Below are 14,448 nucleotides of genomic sequence, written 5' to 3' on the forward strand. Positions count from 1 at the left end.
TGTCTGCGTGGGTTTCCTCCGGGTGCTCCGGTTTCCCCCACAGTCCAAAGACCTGAAGGTTAGGCTAATTGGTGGCTCTAAATTGACCGTAGGTGTGAATGTGAGTGTGAATGGTTGTTTGTCTATGTGTCAGCCCTGTGATGACCTGGTGACTTGTCCAGGGTGTACCCCGCCTCTCGCCCATAGTCAGCTGGGATAGGCTCCAGCTTGCCTGCGACCCTGTAGAACAGGAAATGCGGCTACAGATAATGGATGGATGGTTGGACGGACATTGTGGAATAAGTTGGTTACAATCGAGACCTAGTTTTAATAATCTCAGAGTTGGTGTCTTGTATTACTCTAATAAGAAATGTGAGATTGTTTCAACTATATTCAAGATATTCTAACTTGTTAAGATGTAATTTTTGCAGTGTATAAGAAAACAAGACACCAACTCTGAGATTATGAAAACTAGTTCTAGATTGTAACCAACTTATTCCAAGATGTCTTGTCAAGTAAAATTATATGTCCATGCAGCAAGATAATTTCACTGCTATAAAGGAATTTTCTCCTCAAATTCAGCTTTCAGTTTTTTGCAGTGTTGGTGTTTAATGACAGGAACCCTTATACTGTATGTGAATGTCAGTTACCTTGATAAAGATCCAACAAAGTTGTCTGCTAAAAGGAAGTCATCTGCCAAATCATCTTGCTCAAATAAAACTATTTCTCTGTCTGGATAATGCGCACATCTTGAAGGCTTGGAAATATACCAGCCACAGCAACTTTTCACAACACAAATCATTTATAGTTGTAGTTTCTAATGTATAACACATTTGTCTTAACCAAAAGCCTACTTATAGATCCTTGGCCAGGTTTCATCATCACTCTTTCTAAAACATATACCATTGTTTGACACATTTGATGATCTAGATTAGATTAGATTAGATTAGATTAGATTAGATTAGATTAGATAAAACTTTATTGATCCCTTTGGGCGGGTTCCCTCAGGGAAATTAAGATTCCAGCAGCATCATTACAGATAAACAGAGAAAAGAAACAGAGGAAAACTTCTAGATAAATTAAAACAAATTAAGTATTTACATATACAAATATAAAAAGAATAAGATATGGGGAAGAGAGGAAGGGGGAGGGGGGAAGGAGAGAAAGGAAAAAAAGGGGGGAGAGAAGGGGGGGTGGCAGGAGAGATATTGCACTTTATATTGCACATTGTCCGGTATTGCTTATTGTTAGGCTAGGCTACTGCTCCTTCCCGTCCTCTGTCCTCCTGTTACCCCCCCCCCCCCAGAGAGGAGTTGTACAGTCTGATGGCGTGAGGGACAAAGGAGTTTTTAAGTCTGTTCGTCCTGCACTTGGGAAGGAGCATTCTGTCACTGAACAGGCTCCTCTGGTTGCTGATGACGGTGTGCAGAGGGTGACTGGTATCGTCCATGATGTTCAGTAGTTTGTCCATAGACCTCTTCTCTGCCACCGTCACCAGAGAGTCCAGCTGCATGCCGACCACAGAGCCGGCCCGTCTGATCAGTTTGTCCAGCCTGGATGTGTCCTCCTTGGATGTGCCACCCCCCCAGCACACCACGGTGTAAAACAGAATTGAAGATACATCAAGACATTTCTCAGCAATAGTCAGAACAACTGTGGCAACAAGGCTAGCTTTTGGAAAACTAGATAAATGCAGGTGATACAGTGCCTTGAAAAAGTATTCATACCCCTTGAACTTTATCACATTTTTCCACCTTACAACCACGAACTTAAGTTTTTTATTGAGATTTTATGTGATAGACCAACACAGAGTAGCACATAATTGTGACGTGAAACGAAAATGATAAATGGCCTTCAAAATTTTAAACAAATAAAAATCTGAAAAATGTGATGTGCATTAGTATTCAGCCCCCCGCGTCAATACTTTGTAGAGCCACCTTTTGCTGCAATTACAGCTGCAAGTCTTTTGTGGTATGTCTCTACCAGCTTTGCACATCTAGACACTGAAATTTTTGCCCATTCTTCTTTGCAAAATAGCTCAAGCTCAGCCAAATTGAATGGAGAGCGTCTGTGAACAGCAATTTTCAAGTCTTGCCACAGATGCTCAATGGGATTTAGGTCTGGACTTTGACTGGGCCATTCTAACACATGAATATTCTTTGATCTAAACCATTCCATTGTAGCTCTGGCTGTATGTTTAGGGTCATTGTCTTGCTGGAAGGTGAATCTCCTTCCCAGTCTCAAGTCTTTTGCAGCCTCCAACAGGTTTTCTTCCAGGACTGCCCTGTATTTAGCTCCATCCATCTTCCCATCAACTCTGACCAGCTTCCCTGTCCCTGCTGAAGAAAAGCATCCCCATAGCATGATGCTGCCACCACCATGTTTCACAGTGGGGATGGTGTGTGCAGGGTGATGAGCAGTGTTAGTTTTCCACCACACATAGCGCTTTGCATTTAGGCCAAAAAGTTCAACTTTGGTCTCATCTGACCAAAGCACCTTCTTCCACATGTTTGCTGTGTCCCCTACATGGCTTCTGGCAAACTGCAAACGGGACTTCTTATGCCTGTCTGTCAACAATGGCTTTCTTCTTGCCACTCTTCCAAAAAGGCCAGATTTGTGGAGTGTACGACTTATAGTTGTCCTGTGCACAGATTCTCCCACCTGAGCTGTGGATTTCTGCAGCTCCTCCAGAGTGATCATGGGCCTCTTGGCTGCTTCTCTGACCAGTGCTCTCCTTGCTCGCTCTGTCAGTTTAGGTGGACGGCCATGTCTTGGTAGGTTTGCAGTTGTGCCATACTTTTTCCATTTTTGAATGATGGATTGAACAGTGCTTCTTGAGATGTTCAGAGCTTGGGATATTTTTTTATAACCTAACCCTGCTTTAAACTTCTCCAGAACTTTATCCCTGACCTGTCTGGTGAGTTCTTTGGTCTTCATGATGCTGTTTGTTCTTCAGTGTTCTCTAACAAACCACTGAAGCCTTCACAGAACAAGTGTATTCATGCTGAGAGTAAATTACACACAGTAGGACTCTATTAACTAAATAGATGACTTCTGAAGGCAGTTGATTGCACTGGATTGTATTTAGAGGTATCAGAGTACAGGGGGCTAAATACTAATGCAGACCACGTTTTTCAGATTTTTATTTGTTCAAAATTTTGAAGACCATTTATCATTTTCGTTTCACTTCACAATTATGTGCTACTCTGTGTTGGTCTATCACATAAAATCTCAATAAAAAACTTTTAAGTTCGTGGTTGTAAGGTGGAAAAATGTGAAAAAGTTCAAGGGGTATGAATACTTTTTCAAGGCACTGTACATAGTCATAATAAAATGCTTGTTTTTAAAACGTGAAGTTCAGATCTTAGCAAAAGACCTAACAGTCTCATCATTTGCAGATTGTGCTCTAATCAATGATGTTTTGGCAGCAGTGTCAGAGCTCTGAAATGTTTCCCTCAAGATAGGAAGTGGATTCTTTGATATGAACTCATTTCTTACACAAGCACTAGAATGATGATGTCCTTCAAGTCGAATAATGCTGCAATGTAATTTCTCCACACCTCATTATAAATTAGATTAGTCTTACGAAGTCACTTTTTTATAAGCATATAGTTGTAAATGTTCCTGGACTTGCATGTGGTCGATGCATCATGTCTCCCTACTTATTCTAGAAACTGAGGATGGCTTTGTAATGGAATTCAAGAGCGAATAATTTCCTGGATATCAGCATTGCCAAGCAATGATCTGCTCTACCGGCTCTTGCATCATGTAAAATGTCTGGAGCCTGTGCTAAACACTCAAGCGATCAAACAGAGAAAATGATGTTTTTTTTCTACAGCAAAACAGATTTAACTATTCTCCAATGCCATTTTCACACAAAAGTCATGTTCTTCCAGCGTCCTGAACAAAAATTCTCAGTAAAACCATAGTATAGATTATCTGCCAAAACTGTTTGAATTGGTCCTTTGAGAAATGTTACCAAGCAATAAAGCAAATAACGGCATCTTTGTTCAAAAAAGAAAAAGAAAGAAAGAGCTCTTAAATCCAGGAATGAAATCACTGTCATAGGCATATTTCTTCAAATTCTTACACAAGACTGTGAACTAAATAAAGAAATGGAGTACAGTGATGCATATAAGCTCAGGGGTAAGTTATTCAAACCCTGATACACTGCACAAAGATTGTTTTTTGCATAAGAAGTTCACCGAGTTTTTCTAAACCTTGAACTCATTTGCATTCAAAGTTCTTAGCTGTGTCTGATAGAAAACTATTTTCCAGCAAGCCTGCTCCATTCTGAAAAGATCTTTTAAGTTGCTCAGTTCTCCCTCATTACCACGTTCTCAAATAGCTTGTCCATAATATCTTAAACCTTAACATATAAGATATGCCAAACCTCTAGCATTTTAAAGTCTGGTTATCCCAACGGCGGCATGGTGGTGCAGCAGTTAGCACTGTTGTCTCACAGCAAGAAGGTTCTGGGTTCAAGCCTCATGGCCGGCAAAAGGCCTTTCTGTGTGGAGTTTGCATGTCCTCCCTGTGTCTGCGTGGGTTTTCCAGCAGTCCAAAGACATCCAGTTAGGTTATCTCCATCCATTATCCGTAACCGCTTATCCTGTGCAGGGTCGCAGGCAAGCTGACTATGGGCAAGAGGTGGGGTACAGCCTGGACAAGTTGCCAGGTCATCGCAGAGCTGACACATAGAGACAAACAACCATGCACATTCACACCTAGAGTCAATTTGGAGCCACCAATTAGCATGTCTTTGGACTGTAGGGCTTGAACCCAGAACCTTCTTGCTGTGAGGTGACGGTGCTAACCACGACACCACCCTGCCACAGTTAGGTTAACTGGCTACTCTAAATTGTCCATTTTTCTCTCCTGTTTCTAATTTGTATCCCACAATGCCTTGCACGAACGGGGAAAGCCCACCACATGATGTAGTATCTTGTATTGCATCATGGTGAAGCAGGAAAAACTAGCGGAGAATTTTGGGCCATGTGGCCCTAAATTAATTAATTGTTCTATTTAAAAAAAACTAATAAAATTGGAAGTCTGTGATTCAAATTCGGTAGCTTTCGGTCCACTAAACAAAAATAACTGGGTGTCAGGGAAAATTATTTTTATAACCTAAACTTGAAAAATCTGAAAGGCAGTCTAGCTTTAAGATATTTACAAACCCCATTTCCAGAAAAGTTTGGATATTTTTCAAAATGCAATAAAACCAAAAATCTGTTATTTGTTAATTCACATGAACGTTTATTTAACTGACAAAAAGTCAGTTAATATGTTTGTGTGAGTGCGCAGTAAGGAACTGCCCACCCTACTGCTGCAATTCTGGCCATGCCAACCAAACATGGTTTGCCTCAAGCCCGGATCAGGTTTGGCAGTGGTGGCAACAGTTATACCAAAAGGGAAAAAAGAAGATTTTTTTTTTTTATTTCAAGATGAATCCAATTCCACTAAAAGTGTCCTACCTACCTCTTGGTTTATCACCAAAAGGAATAACAACATTACTACGTAATTGTAAATAATTATAAGTAATGGGAACTGAGTTCTGCCTGTGATAATCAGTCTCTGTCTCATCACCAAAGTTAAGAATCACTTGCGGTATTTAAACACATGCCTCATCATCATCTCTTCACTCAACTGATCTCTATTCATGCTAACATTTGTGCGGATGTTAGCAAAAAAAAACCCTGCTGATTAATTCCATTCCTTTTATATATATATATATATATATATATATATATATATATATATATATATATATATAAACATAAACATAACATACAGTGGGGCAAAAAAGTATTTAGTCAGTCACCAATTGTGCAAGTTCTCCCACTTAAAAAGATGAGAGAGGCCTGTAATTTTCATCATAGGTACACTTCAACTATGAGAGACAAAATGAGAAAAAAAAAATCCAGAAAATCACATTGTCTGATTTTTAAAGAATTTATTTGCAAATTATGGTGGAAAATAAGTATTTGGTCAATAACAAAAGTTCATCTCAATACTTTGTTATATACCCTTTGTTGGCAATGACAGAGGTCAAACGTTTTCTGTAAGTCTTCACAAGGTTTTCACACACTGTTGCTGGTATTTTGGCCCATTCCTCCATGCAGATCTCCTCTAGAGCAGTGATGTTTTGGGGCTGTCACTGGGCAACACGGACTTTCAACTCCCTCCAAAGATTTTCTATGGGGTTGAGATCTGGAGACAGGCTAGGCCACTCCAGGACCTTGAAATGCTTCTTACGAAGCCACTCCTTCGTTGCCCGGGCGGTGTGTTTGGGATCATTGTCATGCTGAGAGACCCAGCCACGTTTCATCTTCAATGCCCTTGCTGATGGAAGGAGGTTTTCACTCAAAATCTCACGATACATGGCCCCATTCATTCTTTCCTTTACACGGATCAGTCGTCCTGGTCCCTTTGCAGAAAAACAGCCCCAAAGCATGATGTTTCCACCCCCATGCTTCACAGTAGGTGTGGTGTTCTTTGGATGCAACTCAGCATTCTTTCTCCTCCAAACACGACAAGTTGAGTTTTTACCAAAAAGTTCTATTTTGGTTTCATCTGACATTCTCCTAATCCTCTTCTGGATCATCCAAGTGCTCTCTAGCAAACTTCAGACGGGCCTGGACATGTACTGGCTTAAGCAGGGGGACACGTCTGGCACTGCAGGATTTGAGTCCCTGGCGGCGTAGTGTGTTACTGATGGTAGCCTTTATTACTTTGGTCCCAGCTCTCTGCAGGTCATTCACTAGGTCCCCCCGTGTGGTTCTGGGATTTTTGCTCACCGTTCTTGTGATCATTTTGACCCCACAGGGTGAGATCTTGCGTGGAGCCCCAGATCGAGGGAGATTATCAGTGGTCTTGTATGTCTTCCATTTTCTAATAATTGCTCCCACAGTTGATTTCTTCACACCAAGCTGCTTACCTATTGCAGATTCAGTCTTCCCAGCCTGGTGCAGGTCTACAATGTTGTTTCTGGTGTCCTTTGACAGCTCTTTGGTCTTGGCCATAGTGGAGTTTGGAGTGTGACTGTTTGAGGTTGTGGACAGGTGTCTTTTATACTGATAACGAGTTCAAACAGGTGCCATTAATACAGGTAACAAGTGGAGGACAGAGGAGCCTCTTAAAGAAGAAGTTACAGGTCTGTGAGAGCCAGAAATCTTGCTTGTTTGTAGGTGACCAAATACTTATTTTACAGAGGAATTTACCAATTAATTAATTAAAAATCCTACAATGTGATTTCCTGGATTCTTCCCCCCATTCTGTCTCTCATAGTTGAAGTGTACGTATGATGAAAATTACAGGCTTCTCTCATCTTTTTAAGTGGGAGAACTTGCACAATTGGTGGCTGACTAAATACTTTTTTGCCCCACTGTAGCTTAACATTTGTCTGCTGTCATCTGTGCACAGCGTGTAAGTGCTCTTCTCTGGTGCAGGAGCACTGCAGACATTTTAACAGCACTCACTGATTGATTAATGACGAGTGTCCCAAAAGCATCGCAGCACAAAGATCATCATTAAACGGTCGAGCAAGCAGCACAACGAGCTGTCTCTCTTCTAGTTAAGCATTAAGGGCATTCTTAGCGTGAAGAGGCTTTTGGGAAACCCACCTCTGATCTAATACTGCTAAACTGAGTAGGCGTGTGTCCGTCTCACTCCCAGAGGCAGACTGACTGCTTTTATTGCTGTTTACATGATCTTGTGACAGCCAAGGCAAGAAAAGAGCCTAAATAAAATTGTTGTAGAGATGACAAGTAGAGATGTCAACATCTGCCATTGAGAGAAAAATCTCCATTTTAGCTGTTTTTCTGAATTTCGCCACAGCAACATCCGGCAGGTTTTTTCTACACTTTTATCATATTGAGATTCTATCCGTTCCTTCGTCTTGTCTTTTCATCACTCGAGGAGTACTTGAGGCTAAGAGGGTTTATCTGTGGTTCGAGGTAAACCAATTGCCTTTCTTGGCTACCACTGATACAGAAAGATGGAAAATAAGAAGGGAATAACAGAGTCCCACTTTTTTAAAGGGGTGCAATAAGTATATACGGTCTCTCTTCCTGTCACAATTTCAGTGCTCTTCTTTCCTCCATTTTCATTGTAGTTTCCCCCATGCTCTGTCCCTATTTACTTCTATGACTGTCTTTTCTCTAGTACAGGATATTGGTTAAGCTTGCTGTCACTCTATCACCTCTCATATGGAGCCAATAGGAACTAGATGATGAACTAGCTACAATTAGCACTGTTATTTTGGGCAGGTGTTTGAAAGCCTGTGAATGTGCAGATGAAGGCTAAATAGAGAACACATGTGAGACTATCTCATACTGGAGCTGCAGGTCGGAATATATTGCTGGATAACGTAATGCCATGCTGGTATTACTGAACGCGAGGGAAGAATGTTATGTGAGGTGCAATGCTATAGCCCACAAGCCAGCATTATACACAAACAGTAGTAATGCTGCTATTCTAAGCAGCAACAGTTATTAAAAAAACAAAACACAATAATAAAGAGATATTGTTTGGCAGCCATTTTGGAAAACTTATATTTATTAGATCGCCTACACAAAAAGTTAAAAATAGGACTGTGTGTTATGTTTAGGGGAAAAAAATGAGCATAAACACACACTGCTAGCATCAGGATAGTTTCAGGATCTCTTGCATGCGTCAAGTAAAATGAATTGATTACGAATGAGTTTGAATCCGTTTAGGAGTCATTGCTAACTGCAGTCATACAGTTCATGAAACAAAAAAAAAAAAGAGATTTTAGATTTTACAAGTCCAGGATTGAATAATAGTTTGTTTGGATATTTTATATCCACTGCAAATGTAGTGATGCATTAGCATTTCTTAGCACTCTACAGGATATACACACCGTAAAGGTGAGAGAAAGTATGCTTTTGTAACGACGTTACATTAAGCAAAGCAGCAGCATTAATTTCAACTTTGGTAGTGCTTTTGGTTTGGGACCATGAATTGCACCTTGATTGTTTGAGTGATTGATTGATTGAACTTTATTGATCCCTTTGGGAGGGTTCCCTCAGGGAAATTAAAAAAAAAAACTTGACTCTCAGTCAAAGTGTAGAACCGAGCGAAAGGAAATGTGCATGACTCAGTGCTCAGTGCTCGCAGAACTGAACTGCTCCCTGAACTCTGAGTGCTCAGGTTAGCCTCTTAGCTCTGTTTATGTGCATTAAAGCCAGACTGCCTTTGGATTTCATAAAATCGGTGAAATTTAGTTCCCTCTGAAATTTGGTCACTATGATATATGTTTATATCTGTAATATCTCACAAAATATCAGGCCATTCTGTGGCTGGGAAGTTATTTAATTTGAAGGGATTCTCTAGCAAATAATGTGCATGAAATCGCTCGCTTAGCGCAGTCAAGCAGACAGAGGAAGTCCGTGTGCACATGCACAGGTTTACCTTTGACCGTGCACTGACAGTTCCATCATTCTGTCGCTAAACGAACAGCTGATCACACCGAGGTGCTCGCTGACCGCCGATATTTATTAGTTTGGTCTTGCGTTTCCTTTCCTTCGCAACATAACGTCTGTTCTTCTTGTTTTCCGTTACTGTAGTTGGCCGTTCATGTTTCATTCGCATACTCACATCCTCCATTTTTCTCTCCTGTTTCTAATTTGTATCCCACAATGCCTTGCACAAATGGGGAAAGCCCACCACGTGATGCATGATGTAGTATCGTGTATTGCATCATGGTGAAGCAGGAAAAAATAGCGGAGAATTTAGGGCCAATAAATTCATTAATTGTTCTATTTTTAAAAAAACTAATAAAATTGGAAGTCTGTGATTCAAATTCGGTAGCTTTTGGTCCACTAGACAAAAACAACTGGGTGTCAGGGAAATTTCTTTTTATGACCTACACTTGAAAAATCTGAAAGGCAGTCTAGCTTTAAGATATTTACAAACCCCATTTCCAGAAAAGTTTGGATATTTTTCAAAATGCAGTAAAACCAAAAATCTGTTATGTGTTAATTCACGTGAACTTTTATTTCACTGACAAAATGTACAAAAAAAAAGAGTTTCAATAGTTTTACTGACGAACTTAATTGTATTTTGTAAATATAAACGAAGTTAGAATTTGATGCCTGCAACACTCAAAACAAGTTGGGACAGAGGCATTATTACCATTGTATTACATCACCTTTCCTTTTAATAACACTTTTTAATCGTATGGGATCTGAGGATACTAATTATTGCAGTTTTGCAATTGGAATTTTTGGCAATTCTTGCTTGATACAAGACTTCAGCTGCTCAACAGTCCGTGGTCACCGTTGTCTGATTCTCCTCTTCATGATGTGCCATACATTCTACAGATGGTCATTTCATGTCATCTGTTTGTTGGCACAGCAACATGTTTTTGGCTTATGTTATGTACTATCATGTTGGTGTTGGAGCATTTTACGTAAATACAAACACCTCATTCCATTATCACTACTGATGCATCCCTAATTGATGAGTACACATATAAAAGACTTTAATGAGGACAAAGTGTAGTTACGTTTTTTTAAAATACATTGCAGAGGAAAATTCAGGATTGCAGATGTGATGTATGTGAAACAGTCCTTCACAGACTGTATAAATAAACTATGAATGAAGAGAAATATAGACTTGGGAGGCAGTTTAAAATTGTGCTCACATCTTCGTTTCTCTAGGATGCGTGGATTTGGCTTCACCATTGCTTATTAACATTCGGTGTCCTGTTTCATTCTTCCCACTCCCAGATAGTGAGATCATCCCTCCAGACTGTCTCCGTCCACGCTCCTTCACTGCAGTACGAGGCTCCTCATCCCTGCGACGTGAGGCGGAGTCCTCCCGCCTGTCCGTCAGCCTCTGCGACCTCAACCTAGCACGAGACGAGGCCAGACTCCGCCTGCCATCCACATCCATCACCACCTCCCGCCCCATTCCACAGAATTCTCTGAACTCGTTCCTCCCAGCCGCCCTGGAAAGCGAGCTGCGTTTCCATCCACTGCGTGGCAGCCACCTCAAAGCCGTGGACGAGCAGACAGTGGCACGCTGCAGTCACGGGCATGAAGAAGAGGGCACACTGGTGTTCACCGAGCGCCCAATGCGCCTCTCAGAGACCATCTACATCACAGTGAGCAAGTCAAGCCTGGCTCGCTCATGCTCACTCTCCTACGGTGTGACCTCGTGTGACCCCGCCACGCTGCGCCCAATGGAGCTTCCCTCTAACCCAGAGGAGCTGGTGGATCGCAAGGAATTCTGGGCTGTGTGCAAGGTGCCCTCTTCGCTCCACTCTGGAGATGTCCTGAGCTTCCTGCTCACACAGGAAGGAGAGTTGATCCTGAGCCAGAACGGCACCAGTGCAGGCATGCAGGCATGTGTCGATAACTCCCGCCCACTTTGGATGTTCTTTGGGCTGCATGGTGCCATCACGCAACTAAGGATTTTGGGTAGGTACTTGTTTAAGCCTGCATACATACTTATAAGTTGTAATATATGTCAGTATATTGACATGGTTTAATATTTCACTGAGCAAAAGATTATTCAGAGACAAATTGGTGTGTGGTAAGTCAGTATAAATGTAAACTAATGTGTTATTTATTTTGGCGAATCATTACATAATTGCTTTAGTCATGGCAATATTCATTTAGTTTTGTGACATCAGTATTAAAGAAACAATTTGTGAATTTTTAGAGCCTTCTGCTGCCTGTGAAGTGAATTGCAATTTCAGTTGAAACACTGAAAAAATAAATAGACCTCATAGCTGTGTGTGGAACTAATCTCCATGCTGGAAACATGTCAAATTAAAGATGCAGTTTCAAATTAAATCATCAGATTAATTTTAAATGAAATAATTATGCACTACAACCCTGATTCCAGAATTCCAATTGGGTAACACATAAATAAAAACAGAATGCAACGATTTGCAAATCCTTTTCCAACCTCTATTCAATTAAATACAATACAACAAGAAGATATTTAAAGTTCAAACTGATAAACTTTGTTGTAGTTGTTTTGTAAATATGCACTCATTCTGAAATTGATGCCTACAACACATTCCAAAAAAGTTGGGACAGGGATGTGTTTACCACTGTGTTACACTTTTAACAACACTCCGTGAGTATTTAAGAACTGAGGACACTAATTGTTGGTGTTTTATAAGTGAAAATCTTTCCCATTCTTGCTTGATATACAACTTCAGTTGCACAGTCTGGATCTCTATTGTCTTATTTTATACTTTATAATGCTCCACACATTTTCAATGGGAGGCAGGTCTGAACTGCAGGCAGGCCAGTTTAGCACCTGCACTCATTTACTATGAAGCCACGCTGTTGTAACATTATGCAGAATGTGGCTTGGCATTGTCTTGCTGAAAGAAGCAGGGACATCCCTGAAAAAGACATTGTCTGGATGACAGCATATGTTGCTCCAAAACCTGTATGTATCTTTCAGCATTAAAGGTGCCTTCACACATGTGCGAGTTGCCCATGCCATGGGCACTAACACACCCCCATACCATCATGGATGCTGGGTTTTGAACTTTGTGCTAGTAACTATCTGGATGGTCCTTTTCCTCTTTAGCCCAAAGGACTCACTGTCCATGATTTCCAAAAACCCCAGAACACAGCACACTTTTCCACTTTGCATCAGTCGATCTCAGATGAGCTCAGACCCAGAGAATTTGGTGGCGTTTCTGGATGTTGTTGAGATATGGCTTTTGTAGATGCAAATGAGCTGTGTTTAACGATAACGGTTTTCCAAAGTGTTCCCAAACCCATGTAGTAATATCCTTTATAAAGTCATATCGGTTTTTAATGCAGTGCTGCCTGAGAGATCAAAGGTCAAAGGACGTTCAGTGTTGGTTTTTGGCCTTGCCCCTTATGTGCAGAGATTTCTCCGGATTCTCTGAAACTTTTGATGGGTTGATGGTGATATCCCTAAAGTCCTTGCAATTGTATGTTGAGAAACATCGTTCTTAAACTGTTGGACTGTTTGCTCATGCAGTTTTGCACAAAATGGTGAGCCTCGCCCCAACCTTGCTTGCGGACGACTGAGCCTTTCAAGGATGCCCCTTCATACCCAGTCATGAAACTATCACCTGTTGACCCGTAGAATGTTCCAAACACGTGTTTTTTGAGCATTCCACAACTTTCCCAGTCTTTTGTTGCCCCGCTTCCAACTTTTTTGGAACATGTTGCAGGCATCAAATTCAGAATGATTGTATATTTACAAAACAACAAAGTTGATCAGTTTGAACATTAAATATCTTGTCTTTGTATTCAATTGAATAAAGGTCGAAAAAGATTAGCAAATCATTGCATTCTTTTTTTTTTTTTTTAATTTATGTTCTTCACAGTGTCCTAACTTTTTTGGGTGCTATGTTTACAGCGAGGATAGACAAGGTTACATGCAGCAGATTTTTGCCTACACTGCTTGTAGTGTCTGTGCCAAAACCCTTATGAGATTATCTCAAACCGATTTACAGTCCCTTCCTTATGCAGCCAAACATGCTGTACTTTTTCACTGTCAGAATCATATTAGCTTTCACACATTAGCCTCACCTTCACACAGAGCTAACTGCCAAAAATAGTGTTCAGATGCGAGGCCAAATCTGCTGTTCTCTGATATTTTCTCTGTATTTCATTGCTCGCTTCTTCTCGTTATTGGGAATTATAGCAAATACTTTCCTTCTACATATAATAACATGAATGCCTGTCCTTGTTCTTGTGGTTACATTCCAACATTAGTTTATCACTGTGATTTAATTGTGGATTAAGTAGGCCTACAGTACTTCAGGCTTCTATTTATTTAACAGTTATTCCACGAAATCGAGTCCTACATGAGCTCATAGCCGACGAGCCATGTACGACGAGATTGAGTGGAATAACTCTTTTATTCTGTCCGCATTCACTGGATTTTGAGAAACAGAGTATTTTTATTTTTTGCAAAGTCGATAAATAAAATCTTTATACAAAACGTCCGACAAAATAATTTCTGCTTAGAATGTAAACAAACCGGCGAAATGACAGGAGCAATTTGTGAAAAATGCTATGATAATAATAATTCTTGAAAAATTTTTAAAAAGATACGTTCTTACCATCAAATACGTTTATTCCGTATTTTGTTGCTTTTTTGTATTTTTGGGGGTTTTGTTCTCGAGTAGAGTTTTTATTTCGTCCTCGGTTGGTTCAGCAACACGCTCCGCCATTTTGTTTTTCTCTACTCATGGTATATGAGCTGATAGCCTGGTAGTAGAGTAGCCAATCAGAGTGCGCGATTGCTCATATCCAGTGAATGTGGATAGAATAATAACTATTATTTGACTACTATTAACTAATAACTATTTTTCATGTCCATGTTATTATGCTTCTTTAGTATCTATCACTGGGCATTCAGAAATGATGTACTAGAAAGTTATGTAAATTGATCTAAGTCAACAAACATCATGTCATGAAGTAGCAGAATTTTCAGGTT

General features: G+C 40.4%; 1 protein-coding gene across 3 annotated transcripts in view; it reads left to right on the forward strand.

Moving 5' to 3' along the window:
* neurl1aa (neuralized E3 ubiquitin protein ligase 1Aa) overlaps window positions 1-14,448 on the forward strand; it is a 232,215-nt gene that overhangs the window by 191,409 nt on the left and 26,358 nt on the right. For all 3 annotated transcript variants that reach the window (XR_009650549.1, XR_009650550.1, XM_060898796.1), the window contains exon 4: window positions 10,731-11,423. Coding sequence is in view for 1 of the 3 variants with exons in the window: in XM_060898796.1 (XP_060754779.1) it covers window positions 10,731-11,423 (693 nt within the window). In the remaining 2 variants the exon portion in view is untranslated. The remainder of the gene's footprint in view (window positions 1-10,730; window positions 11,424-14,448) is intronic.

This window comes from Neoarius graeffei, chromosome 18 (genome assembly GCF_027579695.1).
Source record: "Neoarius graeffei isolate fNeoGra1 chromosome 18, fNeoGra1.pri, whole genome shotgun sequence".
Taxonomy (NCBI): domain Eukaryota; kingdom Metazoa; phylum Chordata; class Actinopteri; order Siluriformes; family Ariidae; genus Neoarius; species Neoarius graeffei.